This window comes from Pelophylax lessonae (assembly GCF_965119305.1).
Source record: "Pelophylax lessonae genome assembly, chromosome: 3".
Lineage (NCBI taxonomy): Eukaryota > Metazoa > Chordata > Amphibia > Anura > Ranidae > Pelophylax > Pelophylax lessonae.
The window spans coordinates 323,501,044-323,525,073 of record NC_138770.1 but is presented as its reverse complement, the minus strand read 5'-3'; the positions used below and the strand labels follow the sequence as shown (position 1 = coordinate 323,525,073).

The 24,030-nt window shown below is 40.0% G+C and overlaps 1 protein-coding gene across 1 annotated transcript in view; it reads left to right on the top strand.

The window, feature by feature from the left end:
- The window catches only part of CSMD1 (CUB and Sushi multiple domains 1), a 2,644,830-nt gene that overhangs the window by 2,507,951 nt on the left and 112,849 nt on the right, over positions 1–24,030 (top strand). The window contains exon 57 of the mRNA XM_082250071.1: positions 12,455–12,637. Coding sequence (XP_082106197.1) covers positions 12,455–12,637 — 183 coding nt within the window. The remainder of the gene's footprint in view (positions 1–12,454; positions 12,638–24,030) is intronic.

The following is a 24,030-nucleotide window of genomic DNA, read 5'->3' as shown; positions in this document are numbered from 1 at the left end:
AGCCTCTACAGCCTCAAGAGTATTATTAAGTTCTGTGTTTTCAAGGATTCAAGTGGAGAGTGTGCAAAAAAGGACACTTCTCTCAGCTAATACAAATTGCCAAAGATAAACAAACACAAGAAGAAGATAAGCAGAAGAAGTAAGACTGCAGAGAGAAGTTGGTCACCAGGAAATACCCCCAGCGCAACAAAAAGACATCAAAGTACACTCTTTAATTACATACAATGTGGTGAATTTGTATGATGTAACTCTTACTGAGGATGAACATTCGCTTTAGTCCTGTGGTCTCTTTTTTTCGGTAAAGGATGAACAGGGAAACAAAACTGCTTCTTCTGATTTTGATAATCCTTTTGAAGTTCTGTTTTTTTTTTTTTTACCTTTGTGCTTTTGCAGGCAGATTTAAGTGTAGGTTCTTATGGGGTTAACAGCAGCGTCCTGCATAAGGGTGATACATATTTATATCTTCTCAATGGGAAATAAGTTCTGCTGTTGACTGCTTTCAAAGCATAGTGGAACAGGAACTGACAGAGCTAAATACTGGAGTCTCAAAAAGCTTTAATCTTACCAAACAGGAACATGATGCTTTACTAGCTTTGAAAACATCTTAGAATTTGGTGATCAGGAAGGCAGACAAGGGAAGAGCAGTAGTGGTGTTAAATAAGGATCAGTCTTGCTCAGAAGCACTGAGACAATTACGTGATCACTCTACCTATGTTCCTTCAAAATGTAATCCCACCTTGACAGTTTATTCTGCCTTGATTAATTTAATTGATAAAAGTAGAGCCTCTGGTGTCTAAAGTTCGAAAACAGCAGAGTATATGTTGGTACAGGACCTTGTCACCCCAGTTTTTCATCATCTGTCTAAGATTCACAAAAAGGGGCAACCCTTTAAAGGGGCTTCCTTTTGTGGCAGGTATCAACTCACTCCTCAAGTGATTCAGTGAGTAGGTTAATGCGCATCTTCAGCCATTCCTTTTGCAATTACTGGGCCATCTATAGGACATTAGCACAGTATTGTAACACATGTATAATTTGCGGTGGTCCTCCAACTTTTGCTGGGTGACATTAGACATCCGGGTGCTTTATTGATGCCTTGCATTACAAGCCATCAAACATCATCTAAACACATATAGTTTATATTGTGAACAGCTTAAAAAATATTTACTTTTAAGCATTGAGTTCCTCCCATCACATCATTTCTTTTTAATCAATGGTGAGTACTTCATACAGTGTTGTGGGGCATCGATGGGTGCCAAGTTCTCTCCCTACCTGGAAAACCTGTATATGGGATGGTGGAATAAACGTTTCCCATTTGAATTCTTTTTGCACAAATCTACATTGGTACAGTTAATTCATAGACGATAGTTTGATGTTGTGGGATGGGGATTACACCATTTTGGTTGATTTTATAAAACGAAATCTAAATGTAAATGATTTAAACTTGCATTTCACTAGTGATCAATACATTTTTTAGATTTGTTTTTTTTTTTTTGGATCTTACTTTGCAGGGCTGTGCAGGTACAGGTAATATAATCACCAAAACTTTTTGAAAGCCCCCCACAGCAGGAAATTTCATTCTGCATGCATCCAGCTGCCTTCCCTCCCACACCATCAAGTCAATACCAACAGGAGAGTTTGTGCGTGCTCACAGGAACTGCCCCCCCCCCCGATGAAACTTCGTATAGTGAGTGCAAAGTAATTAGAAATAGGCTTTTTCAGAGAGGTTTTTTTTTTTAAAACAACTCATTGATAAATTCCAGATTATAGCAACCTCTAAAAATTGGGATGTTTATTATGGTGATGTAACAAAAGAAACAAACTAAAAGATAGAGTTACTTTCATAACTACATTTTCTAAACAATATCACCACATAGAAAATATCATTAAAAAGAATCTTCCCATGTTATATTCAAACAAACAGCTATATTCAATACTAAGGCCCGGTTTCCACTGCTGCGGCTACAGAGTCATGCTACTTCTAGCGCGACTCTGTAGTGTTACTTGTTCGCGGCTTTCAGTGAGACTTGTCCCTCATTATAGAAGGAAGTCGCACTGAAGTCGGCCCAAAAGTAGTGCACAAACTACTTTTCAAGTTGCCTCAACTCAAGTTGCGGCAGTGAGAACGGGCCAAATGTATATATATATATATTAGGGATAGACCGATTATCGGCAAAGCCGATATATCGGGGGCAGATATGCTCTTTCCCTGATATATCGGCATTGGCCCCAGAACTGGCCGATATTTTTGTGACATCATTCTGCCTTCTTAGGCCGCCTCCCTCATCTTGGACAGCCTCGTCTGGAGTCGGGACTAGTCTCGCGGGAGTGTATCACAGCCATACACCCACCCACAGCAGCCCAATGCCAGCCAGCCACCCACATCCACAGGCCTTGTACCAGCCAGCCAGCCACAAGCACTATACCAGCGAGCCAGCCAGCCACCCACAGGCCCTGTACCAGCCTGCCAGCCACCCACAGGCCCTGTACCTGCCAGCCAAAGGCACTGTACCAGCCAGCCACCCACAGGCCCTGTACCAGCCAGCCACCCACAGCCCCTGTGCCAGCCACCCACCCACCAACCACAGGGTGCCAGACAGCCACCCACCCACCACAGGGTGCCAGCCAGCCAGGAACCCACCCACCACAGGGTACCAGCCAGCCAGCCACCCACATACAGGGTGCAAGACAGCCAGCCACCCACAGGACCTGTACCAGCCAGCCACAGGCCCTGTACCAGCCATCCGCCCACAGGCCCTGTACCAACCAGCCACCCACCTACCACACCTACCACAGGGTGCCAGCCAGCCATCCACCACAGGGTGCCAGCAAGCCAGACAGCCACCCACCACAGGATGCCAGCAAGCCAGCCAGCCACCCACCTCAGGGTGTCAGCCAGCCAACAAGCCACCCACCCTCCACAGGCACCCAGCCACCCACCCACCACAGGGTGCCAGCAAGCAATAAAGCATTAAATTAACATTTTCAGTACCAGATTTGTGTAAAAAATGGTTTTTATTTTTCAAAACTTTAAATGTACAAAATATCAGCCATATCGGCCGATACCGATACGTTGTGACCAAAATATCGGTATAGGTATCGGCCCTGAAAAAAACATATCGGTCTATCCCTAAAAAAAATATATATATATATATATATATACAATATCTCACAAAAGTGAGTACACCCCTCACATTTCTGTAAATATTCTATTATATCTTTTTATGTTACAACACTAAAGAAACTTTACTGTAAAGTAGTGAGTGTACAGCTTGTATAACAGTGTCGATTTGCTGCTCCCTCAAAATAACTCAACACATAGCCATTAATGTCTAAACCGCTGGCAAAAAAAAATGAGTACACCCCTAAATGACAAAGTCCAAATTGGGCCCAAAGTGTCAATATTTTGTGTGGCCACTAATATTATCCAGCACTGCCTTAACCCTCTTGGGCATCTAGTTCACCAGAGATTCACAGACATCACAGAGCTGGTGAATGTTAGAGACCTTGCGCTCCTCCACCTTCCATTTGAGGATGCCCCATAGATGCTCAATAGGGTTTAGGTCTGGAGACATGCTTGGCCATCGCCTTTACTCAGCTTCTTTAGCAAGGCAGTGGTCGTCTTGGAGGTGTGTTTGGGGTCGTTATCATGTTGGTATACTGCCCTGTGGCCCAGCCTCCAAAGGGAGGGGATCATGCTCTGCTTCAGTATGCCACAGTACATGTTGGCATTCATGGTTCCCTCAATGAACAGTAGCTCCCCAGTTCCGGCAGCACTCATGCAGCCCCAGACCATGACACTCCCACCACCATGCTTGACTGTAGGCAAGACACACTTGTCTTTGTACACCTGGTTGCCGCCACACATAGTTGACACCATCTGAACAAAATATGGTTTTCTTGGTCTCATCAGACAACAGGACATGGTTCCAGTAATCCATGTTCTTAGACTGCTTGTCTTCGGCAAACTGTTTGCGGGCTTTCTTGTGCATCATCCTTAGAAGAGGCTTCCTTCTGGGACGACAGCCATGCAGACCAATTTGATACAGTGTGCGGTGTATGGTCTGAGCACTGACAGGCTGACCCCCCACCCCTTCAACCTCTGTAGCAATGCTGGCAGCACTCATACGTCTATTTCCCAAAGACAACCTCTGGATATGATGCTGAGCACATGCACTCAACTTCTTTGGTTTACCATAGCTAGGCCTGTTCTGAGTGAAACCTGTCCTGTTAAACTGTATGGTCTTGGCCACCATGCTGCAGCTCAGTTTCAGGGTCTTTGGAATCTTCTCATAGCCTTCTTATAGTTTCAGGGTCGTGGCAATCTTGTTATAGCCTCATATATCTTCATATGACACTTGGACATTTTCACTTAGGGGTGTACTCACTTTTATTGCCAGCAGTTTAGACATTAATGGCTGTGTATTGAGTTATTTTGAAGGGACAGCAAATTTACACTGTTATACAAGCTGTACACTCACTACTTTACATTGTAGCAAAGTGTAATTTCTTCAGTGTTGTCACATGAAAAGATATAATAGAATATTTACACAATTTTGTATACAAATTCAGGATATGTTTATTGTAGCCTTCATGGGATTAACATTACGTAGTTACATAGTTACAAAGTTACATAGTAGGTAGAGTTAAATAAAGACAATCATCCATCCAGTTCAACCTGTGTAGGTGTGCATTTGTCAGTGTCGATAATCATTTCCCATATCCCTGTATGTTGTGTTCTTTGAGATGCACATCCAAGAGTCTTTTAAAAATATCAATACTCCCCACTGACACCGCCAATTGTGGAAGAGAGTTTCACATTGCTCTAACAGTTAAAAACCCCCTGTGCAGCTTAAGGTTAAACTCCACTGGGTAACATTCACCTGCCCAACCAGCTACACCATGTCTTTACACCATAAGGCCTTCATGGGATTAACATTACGTAGTTACATAGTTATAAAGTTACATAGTAGGTAATGTTAAAAACCCCCTGCGCAGCTTAAGGTTAAACTGCTTCTCTTCCAATCTCATTGTGTTGCCCCATATCCTCTTACACTAGCTGAGCCTGAATATTTTTTTTCCTATGCTGGGATCACCACCTGAGGTATTTGTAAATTGCTATCATGTCCTCTCAGGTGTTTCTTCTCCCCATGAGGATACATTTAGGGCTTGTAGTCTTTCCTCATAATTGAAGTCCTCCAATCCCCTTATTATTTCCGTTCCCATTCTTTGGACTCTCTCCAGCTCCATCACATCCCTTCTGAAGATTGGTAACCAGAACTTGACAGAATACTCCAGATATGACCTAACCAGAGTTTTATAAAGTGGCCGGATTATACAGTAGTTTTATCTCTGGAGTATATCCTCTTTTTTATGCGTACTCAATTCTTCTTTGTTAGATGCAGCTTTACATTGCATGCTATTGCTGAGTCTGTCTTCTATTAGGACCCTGTGACCTTTCTCCATCCTTGATTCCCCCGGAGGTTCTCCCCTTAGTAAGTATTTTGCGTTTATGTTTTTAGCCCCCAAGTGCATTACCTTACATTTCTCCACATTAAACCTCATTTGCCATGTAGTTTCCCACTCCATTATTTGTTGAGGTCTTTCTGTAAAAATTCTATATCCTGATGTGAAGTTATTGCCCTGCTTATTTCTGTGTTTTCCGCGAAAACTGGGATTAAGCTAATTATCCCATCCTCTATATCCTTTATGAAAAAATTAAACAGAATTGGTCCCAAGGAAGAGCCTTGGAGTACCCCACTTACCACTCCAGACTAGTCTGAGTACAGGTTTATATATCACTACCTTTTGGACGCGCCCCTGTAACCAGTTTTCTATCCAAGAACAAAACTTATGGTCCATGCCTGCAGACCTCAGCTTGTAGATAAAGCATTTAAAGGGAACTGTATTGAATGCTTTTACAAAATCCAGATACACCACATCCACAGGCCTCCCTCTATCTAGATGGCAGATCACCCCCTTGTAGAATGTTAACAGATTGGTCTGGCAGGAATTACCCTTCATAAACCAATGCTGATCAATACTAATGATACTGTTTTCTTCAGCAGATTCTTATTATCCTATCCAATAATTTACCCTTTTTTGAATATTAGTACCACGTTGGCTTTTCTCCAATCAGCTGGTACAATTCCCATTAGTATGCTGTCCACAAAGATTAGGAATAATGGTCTAGCTATATATCTTTGAGGACACTTGGGTGTAAGCCTTCTGGTCCTGGTGATTTATTTGTGTTGAGCTTATGTAGTCTTTTCTTGACTCCGGTCTCTGTTAGCCACAAGGATATGCCCTGTGATATGTTACTAACAATACTGTCATGGTAGGTATACCCCTCATTTTCCTCTGTAAAAGAAGTCTGAGGAAAAGAAGATATTTAGTACAGTTGCCTTCTCTGTATCATCTGCAACCATTCTCCCATCATTTTCTTTCTTTAATGTGGGCAATGTGCTCTGATCTCTTTTTTTTTTTTCACTCTCTTCTGCTAGCTGTTGTCACCTTCATTTGCCACTATTAACCAATACACAACAAGTCTAAACCATTTTCATATCTGAAGCAATTTTTTTCACAAGATATACCTTGTGTTTACTTTTTCAAAGACACAGTGGAAAACTTATATCAATCTACTCAAAGTGAGCCTTCACCCATGAAATCAACTTTCACTCATCTTTTTTCCTCCCCTCCTCCTCTTACACAATTGCAGATTGTAAAAAGCCTTTTCCTTTAATAGTGCCATTTATTATTTGTTTCCTAGGCAAGGGTGGTATGAGGTCAACCACCTTTTGGCTCCTGGGATGTCAATGTCAAACATCCTAGGATGCAGAGTTCCAGTGAAGGTTGAATAATTGTGCAATTTCAATCCTGTGCATGTGCAAACATGCCTTGGGCCCCTGCCAAGTATTTGGGAGGGACATGATAGAGACCTTTACTCATGTCTGTGCATATATAAAAAGGAATTTCAAGATGATAGTGTAGAACCTTGACTACAAGGAAGACAACACTGGACTCCATGGACTAGTAAATATGTTTTTGTTTTAATTATTCTGCAGGTACAATTTTTAGGGTAAAGTTACCCTTTAGTGACTTTATTTGTAATATCTATCATCATAATAAAAATTGTGAAACAAAAAAATAAAATACATTTTTAGCTGAATTGGGAATAGTTAGAAATTCTGATGAAGGGGTGGATTTACTAAAGGCAAATATGCTGTTTACTTTGCATGGAAAGTTTCACTTTGCATGAGAGTTTTCTCCAGAGCTTAGTGAATGTTGCAAAAGTTAACTTTTCAGATAATGCTCAATCATGTCAGGAAATGTCATGCCATGCCAACCATGGGAAAAAAAAAAACAAAAAACATTTTTGATAGAAGTCAGCAGAGTCTCACCTCATTCAATATGCTCTAGGGAAAATTCCTTTGCAAAAGGCAACTTTCCCTGCAAGGTGAACAGCCTGCTTGCCTTTAATAAATCAAACCCAATGGGGTTTACTCACAAAAGCAAAATCCACTGTGCACTGCAAGTGCACTTGGAAGTGCAGTCGCTGTCGATCTGAGGACAACATGCATGAAAAATAAAAAAAAGCATTTTTCCTTGCACGTGATTGGATAATAAAATCAGCAGAGCTTCCCCTTATTTTGGAGCTTCCCCTCAGATTTACAGCGACTGCACTTCCAAGTGCACTTGTAATGCACAGTGGATTTGCCTTTGGTAAATAAACCCCAATGTCTTAATTTCTGCCTGCACCTTGCTGGCCAAAAGACAACTGTTCCTCCCATTTCTTGTATGACCATTACACGGATAGGAAGTGAGGGAAGACCTTCTAAAGGAAGTCACAGATAAAAGTAAATAAGAAAAATCCCTTAGTCTAGAGTTTTTCTTTATTAACCTATTTTACTGCAAACGTGAAAGTGCTGTTCTCATCTCCAGGTTTCAGAAGCGACTAGAGACCTAGGAAGAAATAATTACAGGGACCAACTGGCTACTTTTCCATTTTTATCTATTGTGTATAGCAGCTAAAATAGACAATATTAACCAAGGATAAACCTTCTTGTAGAAATGATACTGACATTTGTTGACACAATAATATATAAAAACTGCCAGGAACTGGCCCTAAAGTAGAGTGCACCATTTCCACTAGATCAATACAGAAAAACACTGTGGTGTGACTGCTGCAAGTTTTACTTCGAGTAAAAAAAGAAATAGCTGTGTTGTCTAAATAATTTGTGTGCTATTGCATTTGATGTGGAACAATCATTCAGAAAGTTACATCTTAAGGAATACTTCCATGACAGAATACCTATAGAGCCAAACAATCTCTCACAACAAGGGCACTGTATATTGAAAGAGAAATCTCAGTGGGCTCCAGGAGCCAATTCTAGACTGAACAAATGTTTCAACACATGTAGGGATACCTTAAAATCCTCTATACTGGATAAAATGAAAAGGGAAACAATGATAAAGTGGATTGTGTCCCTGTAAGGAATAAGATCACATTGACAAAGCAAGAAGATCTCTCAGTGAAGCATATTCTCGTCGAGAGAACTAACAATAGTAATGGGTTTATTTAAACACAGCACATAGAGCTGTCATTTCTGAGCCCTTCAAAATAGTAATAAAAACCATTTACACACAATGGGGAATGATACCATATTTTTAGATTTAGAGGTCAGTTTACTATAAAAGTAAAGGCTAATATCTGGTAATATATATAGATAAAGATAAATGCAGCTATTAATAAACCATTAGAAGTGTTTTTTAATCCAACCAGTGTAAGTAAGAATTTGACTTGATATTACCCTCTAGCAATCTTCTGGCTGGGAGTTAAGAAGATGCACTACATGCAAATATACTAACAAGCAACAAGAGGGGCCTCATCATTCTTCTGCTGTTCTTTCACTGTCCATTCAGTGAGCTGGGGTGGAGGGGATGCCTCCCTGTGATAATTCTACTGTCTAACTGTAACAGAAAAAGTTTTGTCATCCCATTTGGTTGTGCTTAATGGTAGATGGATATGAATACAAGTTATTTGTAAAAATGTTCCTATGCATTTTATATGTGTTTAATTTGTGATGATCATGTAAAAATCCAACATAACCAAGCTGGAACTTTCTTAGCCTGCTCCAGTGAGGTAAAGCAGTCTATAATCATAGTCTTAGCAAAGAAACTCTCATTGTTCATTATTTAAAGGGAAATGTGTAATTATTTCAAAGAGTGTGCGGCTCAATCAGAAAATACCTCAGCTTGCAAGTTCTATTTCAAGGTCCATCGGTAGCAAGCACCAGCTGCATAGGAGAAATGCCAAATGTTTCTAGGCTCTACCACACTGTTCTTTATTTTAGATGATTTCTCAGTTTCTTTACGTCATAGTTAAGAATTACCACTGCTACAGTAATTCATGACCGATTGGTTGCTTTGAACAAACAGTAAATGCAACGTGTTATACATTGATAATTATTTAGTAAATAATAGATTAGTAACAGCTATGCTGACTTGGTCAGACTGGCAGCAATTATTAAAATACACCTTAACGTAAAACAGAATTTCAGTAAAAAAAAAAAAAAAAACTAAAGTTTAATCCAGAGCAATCTCATGCATTACTTCTTTTCTCACACTAGATGTCCTCAGTCCTTCAGGGTGAATGATATCCAGCATCATTCAACCATCTTTCTCTAATTCCAAGCTGTCATGAACCCATCCCAATCTATGGCCATTAAGGAGAATGAGCATGTCTCTGTTCTTTTCCTACTGACATAATACTTGTAAGCATATCATACAGGGAAGGGCTTATGCAGCTTATACCTATTTAAATTCTCCTTATTCACACTCCTGCCATTGAAAAGAAAAAAAAAAAAAAAATATATATATATATACACACTGCTCAAAAACATTAAAGGAACACTTTTTAATCAGAGTATAGCATCAAGTCAAATAAACTCCTGGGAGATTGAGCTAGTCAGTTAAGTAGCAGCTAATCAGTTTCAGCTGCTTTGGTGTTAATTAATTTGACAGGTGCCCTAGTTGGGCACCAATGAGACAACACCCAAAACAGGAATAGGTTTACAGGTGGAGGCCACTGACTTTTTTTCCCTACTCATCTTTTCTGGCTGTTTTTCACTAGTTTTGCATTTTGGTCAGTGTCACTACTCGTAGCATAAGGCGATGCATGGAACCTATAGAGGTTGCACAGGCAGTCCAACTCTTCAGGATGGCACATCAATATGTGCCATTGCCAGAAGGTTTGCAAAGTCTCAAGAGCATGGAGGAGATTCTGAGAGACAGGCAGTTACACTAGGAGAGCTGGACAGGGTCATAGAAGGTCCTTAACCCATCAGCAGGACCGGTATCTGCTTCTTTATGCAAGGAGGAACAGGATGAGAACTGTCAGAGCCCTACAAAATGACCTCCAGCAGGCAACTGACCAAACAATTGGAAACAGACTTCATGAGGGTGGCCTGAGGGCTGGACATACCCTAGTGGGCCCTGTGCTCACTGTTCAGCACCATGGAGCTCAATTGGCATTTTCCATTGAACACCAAAATTGGCAGGTCCGCCACTGGCACCCTGCGCTTTTCACAGAGGAGAGCAGGTTTTCCCTGAGCAGCCTATTATTGGAGGATGAAGGAATTGATACCATTGAATGGCCCCCACGCTCCCCTGATCTAAATCCAATGGAACACCTCTGGGACATTATGTTTTGGTCCATCCGACCCTGCCAGTTTGCACGTCAGTCTGTTCAGGAGCTCAGTGATGCCCTGGTCCAGATCTGGGAGGAAATATCCCAGGACATCATCCGTTGTCTCATTAGGAGACTGCCCCGACGTTGTTAGGCATGCATACAAATACCTTGGGGGCCATACAAACTTCCAATTTGAGTTGTTGCAATGAAATTTCAGCAAAATGGACTAGCCTGATACATCATTTTTTTTCACTTTTATTTTTGGGGTCTCTTTGAATTTAGCCCTCTGTAGGTTGATCATTTTCCTTTCCATCAACTAATGTGGCATAGTTTCCTTCCTAATACATTACCCAGTCCATATCAGTACAGGCGGCCCGGGTTACAAACATCTGACTTACAAAGGACTCCTACTTACTACTTACAGAGGGAGGGAGACAACAGGAAGTGAGAGGACATCTACCCCTAGGAAGGGAAATTCAGTCCTGTAAGAAGACTTAAAGGGCCTGGTATGGAACCTGGGGGGGACCCCCACACTGTTTTTTTCCATTTTGGCGTGGAGTTTCCCCTCAAGATCCTCAGAGTGCAAGTGACTTCCATTCAAATCAGTGGGCTCCCATGGGGAATCATTGATTTTCACATAAAAAAAAAAAAAATGAATGACACGGCTTAACACTGTATAGGCAACGTTAAGCAGCCTTTAGCAGCATCAGATGTTTTTACAGCTGTAACGGCAGTCCTCAGAACGCACTGGCCCTAGTTTTTTTTTGCAGCTTGAAAACACCTATGCCACTTGCAGCTTCAAAATGTCTGTGTGTGCATAAGGCCAAAAAAGGGGCATTTTAAAGCTGCAAAAAAAAAAACGTCTGACGCTCCTAAAAGCAGCTGCAAAAATGCCCTGTGTGTATGAGGCCTTACATTTAAAAAGTCTGACATTTTTGTTGTGAAGGGATTCACATTTACTTTAACTTTGCTTTGAGTTTAAAACATTGCTGCATACTGCAGTTATCATTTCATTAACCCTCCTCTTGTGTTAGGATCAAAACCGACCCGTTTTCAGGTTTTGAATGTCTATAAGTATCACATAAATTTGTTTATTGCATCAAGATTTTTTTACTTTGTCAGGAACCTCTATTTAAACAATGTAATAGAAAAATAATCCTTTTCACTAAATTATAAAATACTGTGGTGAAAATTAAGACGTTCATGGTGTTAGGGTCAATTCTGACCCAGTTATAATATAGGATTTTAGGACACTAATAAGTGCCAAAACTGAAATCATAAACACTGTCTCTGCTTAGTAACAGTGACAGCCAATCCCCTCTCAACCCTGTGAGCTGTAGTTAGGGAGGGGCCTATCTCTTTTCCTGCTTGTCTGCTTCTCTAAATAAAGTGAAGAAACATAGGACAAATTCATTTCAGAGTTGCTGACTTTATTTTACCATTTTTTAAATTTGACAATGAGAGGTATGCTATCAAAAGAAAGGTCTAGGGGTCACACCAAAAATATTAAAAACAATCTTTTCAAGGATAAAGAAGCCTAACAAGGTAACCAAGAGGTAAGAAACAAATTTGATGATAAATAATTATTCAGAGGGTATTTTATGGCTGATTTAAAACACGGGTCAAAACTGACCCTAACATCATGGATAGTAACGGAATTCTAACATAAGAGGAGGGTTAAACCTTTGTAATTTAGAAAAAACTATGTTTTTACATGTATAATAACTGTAGATGACATGATATAAAAACAAATTGATATTGTTGTAGGAATTAACCCTGGAACCTGTGGTGATCCTGGCATTCCTGCTCACGGTTCTCAACTTGGAAATGAATTTAAAATAAAAAGCTTACTTCGTTTTTCTTGTGAAATGGGATACACATTGATGGGCTCCACGGAGAGAACATGTTTATTAAATGGCTCTTGGTCTGGTGTACAACCTACATGTGAAGGTAAGCTTTCAAATCCTAGTTTAGATTTGCTGACAGAGCACACCCACAGATAATGTACCCAAGTGTGAAATTTAATTTTGTTGAAGACAGATCTAGGAATGAAATATAAACATGTTACCGGCTTCATTTTCAGCTGCCAAATAATGTTTGAGAGAACTAGAAATAATATGGCCACTTGCTGAAAAAGCAGAAGTCTGCACAGCATGACCCGGCAGCAGTGACTGCAGCAAGTTACATGTATATATTTCTGAATTTCAAGGTGTGGAGGGTGATTCTTCACAAACTTCCTGGAAAAAATATTATTGTATTGTTGCAAGAAACTTTAACATCATCAACAGTTTTCTTTTGTATATTACATAAGGAGAAATTTAAAGAAAAAAATACACCTTCATTTGGAATGGTAACTGTGTTTAGTGCTAGAACTATATCTAATGTGTAAATATTGCAAATCCATACTAACAATAAAGTGCTATCATTGGAAAATCAGTCACGATCTGGTATAAAAATAGCTAAAAAATGCTTTTATATTTATTAACAATCTTGAAAATTGATGCTTTAAACTTTCATCATTTTTTTTTTAATTTTGTGAACTTTCCCACTGTGTTTAAAGGGAGACCAATCATTTTGTAAGTTTGGATTTGCATAGTCTGGTTTTCCTATTTTCCGATTATATGCATCATGTGTGCATGTACTTAAATTCTATTTACAGTATTTTTAGCGATATTATGAATGATTATAAACTGTAATTTGTACATTAGTTCTATTTATAATGCTAAGCTCTGGGTGATATACTGTAAGTTTTTTGGTTATTTTTATGGTAGCTGATTTAGCACTTTATTGTCAGTATGGATTTTTGATGTTTAATATTTAAACATTGGTAAATTTAAAGCACGAAGCACTGACACAGATTACATTTATCAAAGTGCTCTTGATATTCACACAACAGCTGTCAAGTTTATTTATTTATTTTTCAATAGATTTGTATTGGATTTTCATAAAAAATTACAAGTAGCAAGGTGTAGGTACAGAGTACAGTAGTAAGGTACATAAAAGGAATGGATAAATGATAGATTTGCATTATACAGTCATAGCTGACCATGAGAGACAACCAAGACTATGAACAAACATAACAGCATTAGGAGTTATTCCATGATATCCATGGTTTCCATATATAGTCAAACTTTTTCAGGCCGCAAAATGGCTAACATTTTTCGTATTCGTTTGTAGTTTTAATAGAAGCTACTACTTTGGATAGATTAGGAGCTGAGTCTTTCCTCCAGTGTCTGGTTATAACTGATTTAGAGGCCAGAAGTATGTGAGCAACTATTGAGCGGTAATTAAGTGGGATGTTTTCAATGCCTAAATTTAGGATGGTTAAGGTGGATAGTTCCATTTGTAGATAATGTTGTGGTTGGTTACCGCAAGCAGATTGTTGCTCCATTGCATGATAAATTAAGTGAAATCCGGGAACACTTAGATGTTTGAGATCTTCTCAGGGAGTTGGTCCACGTGCTTGAAGGCTTCCAGTATTTTTTCTTTAACTTGATTGAAGTGCACTCTAAGGAGAACATCACGAGGCACTCCGGGCGGGAGGTAGGAACTTTTCGGAATGAGATGAATGCGATAAATGGTGAGATCTGCAGATGAGAGATTTGGGATTGCGGCTAGGAAGACGACCCTAGCGAAGTGTGGCAGTTGTGCTGCGGTGTCTGATTCTGGGATCCCCCTTAATTTGAGATTGTTGCATCGGGATCTGTCTTCCAAATCTGCAAGTTTAAATTTGATCCACTGTAACTCGTCAGAGTGTGCTTCATGAGCATCTAGCATAGTGTTAAAAGAGATAGTATATTCAGACATTTGATCTTCCATTTGACTCCCTCTATCTCCCAATGCATGTACCTCAGCTTTACACTGATGTAGGCCTGATGGTAGTAGGGATGCCCTTAGCAACAATAACGTCTTTGAGAATCGTGTCTGAGATTGGTTGACCATTGGTGGGGAAGGAGGCTATAGGGTCACTAGTTGCAGTGTCCATGGAGTTAGAGTTATGTTGCTCGCTCACCCCAGGGGTCTCCTTATCCCCACTGTTAGGGGAGTCATATCTGGGTCTAGATTTGGCAGGACTTCTAGTGGATGGTGTAGATTGGCCTGAGACAGGTAGCATGGAATCTGATGAAAATGATTGTGCATTCTCTCCTATGGCAGCGCCGGTTACTAGAGCACCACCGGCATGCTGTGGAGTGTGGGTGCAGCCACCATCTTGGTATAGCCCTCTTGGCAGGAAAGGTAAGAACATTTGTATTTTCCGCGGCTGCGGCTTTTCTCTGTGTCTGCGGGACATGCCGGAGAGTGATCTGAGGCTTGAGGGAGGTAGAAGGTTAGGGGAATCATTCAGGAGTCTCCTCTAGGCACTGATTCCCCTGGTCCAAGAGCTGAACTCTCAGTTAATGCGGCCATTCACACTCGCGGTCGCCACGCCCCCTCCTGTCAAGTTTATTTTAACACTTTTAGCATTTTATTTTTAGTACTGGCTTCTCATTTATATTTGGTTTAATTTGAAAGTGTTCAGTTTCAAATGCCAGTTTATGCAAGTTGGCGGTTGGCTTTCAGGAGATAACAACCATTGCGGCTCAGCAGCCATTTACCTATTACCCCAGAGAGGGATGGGATGTCCCCCCCTCCCGCCGCCTTCCACCACTCTGCTCGGGGGTCCTGTCCCAACTAACCGGCACATCCGCCGGCTGGTTAGAGTCCCAAAAGAAGCTGTATTTGGCTTTGATCGGGCCTCCGATCATGTAACCCGGAAGCTTCCGGTTTACTCGGCTGCCAACGGTGCCAATTTAAAAAACTGTCAGTATTCAAAAATGCAAATTTTGGCATTTTGAATACTTTTAAGGGCATTGGAGGGGTCTCTTCAACCCCAGATCCCTCCATAAAGAGTACCTGTCACTGCCTATTACTGTCACAAGGAATTTTTACATTTCTTGTGACAGCAATAAAAGTGAACATATTTTTTTTAAACAGTGTTTAAAAATAAAAAAATATATATAAAATAAATAGGAAAAAAAATTAAAATTTTAAAGAGATATATCTAAAAATGCTGCTCAATTAATAGTGAACCAACCAGTGGTCAAATGCAAATGTAGATCAATAAATTAATAAATATTAAAAATTTAAAGTGGCCCCCTTCACCGTGAGCTTGAGCACCAAAGAAAATGCATACATTAGTCGTACCCCCAAATGTAAACGGTGTTCAAATTACACATGTGAGGTATCGCCGCGATCGTCAGAGCGAGAGCAATAATTCTAGAAAAATTCCACCCCTATAACTTCAAACTGGTAATTGGTAAACATTTTTAAAACTTCACCCATGGAGATTCTTAAGTACCGTAGTTTTTCGCCATTCCACAAGTGTACGAAATTGTAAACCGTAACATATTAGGTGTTTATTTACTTGGCGTGACTTATTCTTTCACAATACACAAAAAAATTGGGAAAATACTTCCCACTTCACATTAAACATGTCATCCAAAACTGCTTATATCCTGACCCTTAATTTTGGTTGATCTTAAGGAAACACCTTGGACAGACATACCTTTCCACTGATTTTCTCTGTGACCATTGGTCATATTTAAAGGGGCCTCGGTGTAATGCTTATATATTCTCTCCACTGTCACATTCTGAGTACTGTAAAATGCTGTAGTCTCTCTCTGTCAAGGTGCTCTGTAGATGCACAATATTTGAAGAAAATGTCACGGTTTCCTAGATCAGTGATGGCGAACCTTGGCACCCCAGATGTTTTGGAACTACATTTTCCATGATACTGAACTACACTGCAGTATACATGAGCATCATGGGAAATGTAGTTCCAAAACATCTTGAGTGCCAAGGTTCGCCATCACTGCCCTAGATACTCCTTGAATTTGTCAAAGGGCTTTCCCTTGAAAACACAACACTTTCTGGGGGATGTGGTGTGTCATAGATGAGACGGCAGCAGTTTGGGTCTTTTTACTATTCTTTGCTGTTACAACTGAAGAGTTATAGCTGGTATAGCTGCAAAGGGTGAGCCAACTCAATGTTGAACCCTACAAAATAATACTGGGATGCCATTAAATTTCATGTGCGTGTAAAGGCAGGCGTCCCAATACTTTTGGTAATATAGTGTATGTAGTATAAACTGCATTTGCAAGAATGCAAATAATGTGATTATTTTAAAACATTTATGTTGGATGTTATGTTCCATACCGTATGCTACAGTAATAAAACCATCATGATCTCTGCTGAGGCCATTGAGCCATACTATATTAAACTGGCAAGTCCACCTGGCTAGTACTAGAGATGTACCGAACGGTTCGCCGGCGAACGGTTCCCGGCGAACTTCGAACGTTCGCGTTCGCCGCTGCGGGCGAACATATGCGATGTTCGGTCCGCCTCCTATACATCATCATTGAGGCAAACTTTGACCCTGAACATCACAGTCAGCAGACACATTCCAAGCCAATCAGCATACCTCCCTCCCACACCCTCCACCTCCTATAAATAAGCAAGGGCAGCATCCATCTTAGATCATTTCTGTGTTACTGAGATCAGGGAAAGTGCTGGTGCTGCTGCTGCTGTTATAGCTGGGGACAGTTCCCGGTCTTGTTAGCCAGTGTTCTTGGTACACTCCTGCTGTAAGGACAGCACCCCAAAAAGCCCTTCCTAGGGCTGGTATTTGAGGTTTTTTTTTGGATATATATATATATATATATATATATATATATATATATATATATATATATATCTATTGTCCCCAAAAGCCCCTTTGAGGGCTGGTATTTGTGTAATTTTTTTTGTTCTGTGATATATATATATATATATATATATATATATATATATATATGTATATTGTCCCCAAAAGCCCCTTTGAGGGCTGGTATTTGAGTATTTTTTTAATATATATATATATATGTAGCATGTCCAGAACCAGAAAAAAAAGATCATATAGGTGTAAAAGGGGTTCCCACCATCCCTGCTCTACTGAAAAATTATCTTTTTTTTCTGGTTCTGGACATGCTACAGAGCTGAAACTTCACAGGTACACTTTTAGACCCCCTAGACACTAAATCACACAAAAAAAGTTCTTAAAAATTGTCATTTTTGATAGAGAGCCAATTATTGGAAAACTTTAAAAAAAAAAAAAAAAAAAAACTTAACAAAAAAAAATTTCTTTGGATTTATAGTTTGGGGGTCTTAAAGGTGTACCCGTGAAGTTTCAGCTCTGCAGCATGTCCAGAACCAGGAAAAAAAGATCATATAGGTGTAAAAGGGGTTCCCACCATCCCTGCTCTACTGAAAAATTATCTTTTTTTCTGGTTCTGGACATGCTACAGAGCTGAAACTTCACAAGTACACTTTTTAGACCCCCTAGACACTAAATCACACAAAAAAAGTTCTTAAAAATTGTCATTTTTGATAGAGAGCCAATTATTGGAAAACTTAAAAAAAAAAAAAACTTAAAAAAAAAAAAATTTTAATATTTAATATTTTATATTGTCTGGGGGGTCTAAAAAGTGTACCTGTGAAGTTTCAGCTCTGTAGCATGTCCAGAACCAGAAAAAAAATAGAATCAGGGTTAGGGCTAGGGTTAGGGTTAGGGCTAGGGTTAGGGTCAGGGCTAAGGTTAGGGTTATTTTTAGTGCTTAGGGTTAGAGTTAGAGGGGTAGGGGTAGGGCTACTAACTCTAACCCTAAGTATCTCACCGTAACCCTAACCCTAGCCCCTAACACTAAACCTAACCCTAACCCTCTAACCATAACCCTAACCCTCTAACCTTAACCATAACCCTCTAAGCCTAGCCATAAAAATAACTCTAAACCTAACCCTAACCCTAACCCTAACCCTAACCCTAACCCTAACCCTAACCCTAGCCCTAACCCTAACCCTAACCCTAACCCTAACCCTAGCCCTAACCCTAATTCGTAATTTTTTCTGGTTCTGGACATGCTACAGAGCTGAAACTTCACAGGTACACTTTTTAGACCCCCCAGATGCTAAATCCAAAGAAATGTTTTATTTTTATTTTTTTTTAATTTTTCCAATAATTGGCTCTCTATCAAAAAATTACAGTTTTTAAGAACTTTTTTTTGTGTGATCCCTCTCCGGCATGCCACAGTCCAGGTGTTTGTCCCCTTGAAATAACTTTTCCATTACTATTGTGGCCAGAAAGAGTCCCTGTGGGTTTTAAAATTCGCCTGCCTATTAAAGTCTATGGCGGTTTGCAATGTTCGCCGGTTCGCGAACATTCGCCGATGTTCGCGTTCACCGTTCGCGAACAGCGAATTTTATGTTCGCGACATCACTACTGGCTACTGGTATAAGCAAGAAAAAGTGATTACCTTTTCTGTATGTTCTTGGGAAGTAAACACTGACCAAAGCGGTCAACTGGGAGGCTGTATGTTTTCATATTAAAACTTATTTTAAAAGCCCTCTCACCAAAGCCATTTACAGCCCATTTCATCAGAAAGATCTTGGGTCTGAGTAAATACACAAACAAACAAATCAGATCTTTGAAGCAATGTGTCACCCAGTACCTGAAAAAATCATTAAATGTATGAAAATCCAATAATTATCAAAAACCTAAAACTAAAGATTAACAACAAACACTGAAATCAATGGGCTCTCCTTGATAGTTCCTCCAGGCTAACTATCCCCTAGATTGCAGCAAAATCTGTCATCCTTATTTTCTTTTCAGTCAAGTAAATGGGTTTACGATATGAGGACTCCTCTTCTCACACAATACAATATTTAGAGATATAGTGGTAGTAACACTAAAGGTCCAAAATAGTGTGAGAAAATTCCCTAGAACAGCACATGAGTATCTTCTTGTAAGACTATGGATTTTCATCATTCCCATTTCTAGTCAGGAGGCCAGAGTGGTCACTTTCTTAGGTTACCTCAAGCTAAAGCTTGCATGTAAGGTAAGTATTATTTTTACTTTTCGCTGGGGTTTTTTTTATGTAAACTGTCATATGGCTTTTTCATGCAATTGCAGACAACTAATTAATAAGCAGCCTCTGTATTTTGGTATAAGGTTCAATGTAAATCACATTGAAGCTTATTTAGTAAAATTGAAAATGCCTTTCCCTGCTGATACTAGACTTTACTGAGTGCATGCTTATAGTTCCAATGTCAGTACAGCTGAGACATCAGAACCTCTCTAGACTTTATATCAATTAGCTCCTATTTATTTAGTCTACATATATAAAGGCACAAGTAGTAGCAGGTGTGTTTCAGGCTGTTCTTGGATACATATCATATCTTTGACTAAGGAGAACCTTAAATTATTTGTGGTATTCCCTATTTTACACATCACTGATAGTTAAACATTTTTCTGATTTCCTAGGTAATGAGGGCAAGAGACTTAGATTGTGGGGAGGGACATTGCAATTTGTTGGAGAAACTCCCTATGAGTGGGTCTGACGCTTCCCTCTTCATTGTAGAGGGTCACAAAAAATAGATTCTTAAACACAATGGAAAAAAACAGTAGTTTATAACAGTCAGTCAAGCAACCATTTTATTAGTTTGTCTATGCTAGATTAAAACACAAAGCTTTGAATGGTTGCTAGCACTTCTTTATTTTTTTAGTATCAAATCAGCTTTAATGTGTCATTTGCATGAAGTTGTAAAGTTGCAAGGATATGAACCAAAGCCTGGATATTTGTTTGGAAACTGGGGCAAGCAACACATCAGCCATTACTAACAATTGGTTTAAAAATTATACATTAAGTCTTAAGCAAACTGTAAAATATTTTTTGTGCTATGATATTAACAGAAGTTGATGGAAATCATTTTCTTGCTTTTAATGCATGTGTCATTAGAGCTAGGGCATTTTTCACATTATGCCAAACTATTAAAACCATTCCTGGACATCCTAAATTAAAATAGTGTTTTAACCTAGAGACAAAAGGACAAAAATAGAAAAGTGTGCGTCACAGAATCAAATAGGTATACTTATGCACAGATTTGGTAGAATGTGTTCCAATTGTATAATATGTATTAAGATTATGTATTATTACTGACATATGACTCCGTCTAGTCTCCAAACTGTATGATTTTAAGGACAATAATATTTTGATTCAAAGCATAGATTAAAACTAATGCCAGGCACAATGTTGTATAATTTTCAACATAAATCTGAGTGGGATACAAAAAAAAGGATGATGGTAATTTTGAATGCAACATAAAATTACTAAACTATATTTGTATTTTTTTGCCTACAAAAGAAAAAAAAAGAAGGTTGGATACGATACATTAATTTGATTATAATATGAAAACTATTAAAACCATTCCTGGACATCCTAAATTAAAATAGTGTTTTAACCTAGAGATAAAAGGACAAAAATAGAAAAGTGTGTGTCACAGAATCAAATAGGTATACTTATGCACAGATTTGGTAGAATGTGTTCCAATTGTATAATATGTATTCAGATTATGTATTATTACTGACATATGACTCCGTCTAGTCTCCAAACTGTATGATTTTAAGGACAATAATATTTTTATTCAAAGCATAGATTAAAACTAATGCCAGGCACAATGTTGTATAATTTTCAACATAAATCTGAGTGGGATACAAAAAAGAATGATGATGGTAATTTTGAATGCAACATAAAATTACTAAACTATATTTGTATTTTTATTTGCCTACAAAAGAAAAAAAAAGAAGGTTGGATACGAGACATTAATTTATTATAATATGAAAGAAGTGCAACGCTAAGATTCCAATATAACTCTAATAGAGTTCACATACAATCATCTATAAGAAGTCCATGCAAGAGAACCCGTGAACTGGAAAAAGTTCTTGGCTGTAGATCATAAAGTGCTTCACAGTGCAAATCCTTCACCATATAGATGAGCCTGTCACCTCAATTAACCCCCCAAAATAACAGAAAGTTCAAGCAGGCTGAAAACACTAAATAGGAGGGATGGCTGTGAGGATCTTCCAGGTATACGGCTCATTTAATCTGATGTCAGACAGCTGAAGTGTCTCGGGGTGTCAGCATAAGCAGCAATGCCCAAAAACATAAAAGCCAAACATAGTGTGTATCCATAAAACAAACACCTTTATTAAAAGCCTCTTACTGTAAAAGTATATTAGGAGCTGCGCCAGACATATATAATACAATCCATCACAGTAATACAGTCCATGAACAGTCTATGAAGTAAACTGCAGGTAGATCAGCCAATCACCAGTGAATAGTGAGAGAGATGAATTACACCCTGTGCTGACACCTGTAGCCTCTTACCGGAAATTTTGACCCTCCTGTCACAGAGTGGTCAAACAGGCATAAGAACAGGCAGCGCTCGACATAAATGATGGTTCCTGATCACATTCCTCACATTCCTCAGCAGGGAAAGAAAACTTCCCAATTCACAATGTGCAATGCCTCCACAGGACCCCATAGAAGTGTCTCTCACATGCAGGCTCAGAAAAAAGACAGAGGAACAGCCAATCGTGAAGTATATTGAGGCACATGAAATGTATTAAAAGGTAATGCACTTACATTATAGGCATCATACATCAGCATCAAAAGATAAAACCACGGTGTATAGCGTGCTCAGCTCCGATACTTCCGCCTTACGCGTATCGTCAAACATCTATGACATCATCAGAGGTGTGATATAGCGGTGTGAGCACGCATTATATAAGTTGATGCCTGGAAGTGACACAACAGGAAGTGTTCACCTCTTGCGTTCCATGCCCTGCAATATCCTGATCGGGCGAAAGGAAGTGACGCAACCGGAAGCTGTCACTCCCTGCGCTCCATCAGTTGCATTGTCTAAACCCCCTTAGCCGTAACCCTGAGCGTGACTCGGGGGGGTTTTTTCATGCTAGGATTGGTATCCCAGAGTCACGCTCGGGGTAGATGTGCAGAGCCTGCAGCGGGGTTCCTTACCTTCTCCTGGCGATCCAGCGATGATCTCCCATTGCTGTGATCGCCGCTGAGATCCCCGCTGCTCGTCCGTCGCTCTGATGACTTCCTGGTTCCGTTCCCTGCAGCAGCAATGATGCATGGGAGCAGAACTGGGAGGGAAATTCAAAAGTTGCACCAACACAAACACATAAAAAGGAGGTGATACAGTGTAATCTGAGAGGATTACACTGTATCACCTTAGTATCAGACACAGTGCCCTTTCAGTGCCCCTTGCCATGTCATTTGTGACAAATAAAACCGTTTGAAAATGGCATCAAAAAAGCGCTGTCCTACAAATGCGCTTTTGGATCAGCTGAGCGACTGCGACAGCGGCAGTGACACGGAGCTGCTCGCAGAACAGAGCGACAGTGAGTCGTGGGGAGATTTGTCATCTGACTCTGACACCGACACTGATCCAGAAAGTGACAACGTTGATGATCCCACACCTGACCTAAGCGATGTGCGCACTTGGTGCTAAACAGCGATGCGGACCAGGCAGCGCCCCGAGATTCCGATTCACTGGATCCCCTGGGATGAAGGTTGATGTGGAGAGTGACAACCCTCTGGCGTACCTGAAATTATTTCTTACTGAGGAGGTAATTTTAAAAATCGTCACAGAAACCAACAGCTACCATGAGCAGCAATCCGCTAGATTCAGAAAATGGGAACCAGTCACTAAAGAGGACATCTGGCAGTTTCTGGGACTCATCATCCTTCAGGGGGTGGTGGGGAAACCGCTCCAGAAATGGTATTGGACCACCAATAAGATGCTGGCCACTCCATTTTTTGGCACAGTGATGTCCGAATATCGTTTTTCACTCATCATGAAGAATTTACACTTCGCCAACAACGAAGAGTTTGATGAGGCCATGCATCCTGCACCCAGGCTCAAAAAAAAACTGGGAGGTGTGCCAAATGATTGTCACTAACTTCCAGCGGACCTACGTGCCAGAAAGGGATGTCAGTGTGGACGAAAGTCTGATGGCCTACAAGGGACGCCTGAGCTGGATACAGTTTATTGCATCCAAAAGAGCGCGGTTTGGCATCAAATTTTATATGCTCTGTGAATCATCCACCGGATATATCTGGAATGCGGACATTTACACTGGTAAAGGTACCAAGTTCAATCCCAAGTACAGCGGCTATGGGATGGCCACATCCTCTGTCCTTTCACTGCTGGACCCATTGCTGAACCAGGGATATTGCGTGACAACGGACAATTTTTACACATCTCTGGAACTTTATGAGGTTTTGCTCCTAAACAAAACTGATGGGTATGGTACTGTTAGGCCAAACCGGCGTGACATGCCATCATTGTTTGGCAGGAAAAAACTAAAAAAAGGAGAGATGGTTGCCTTTCAAAAGGGTAAAATGATGGGAATGTGGTGGCGAGACAAAAAGGACGTGTGTCTCATGAGCACCGTACACAGCACCTCC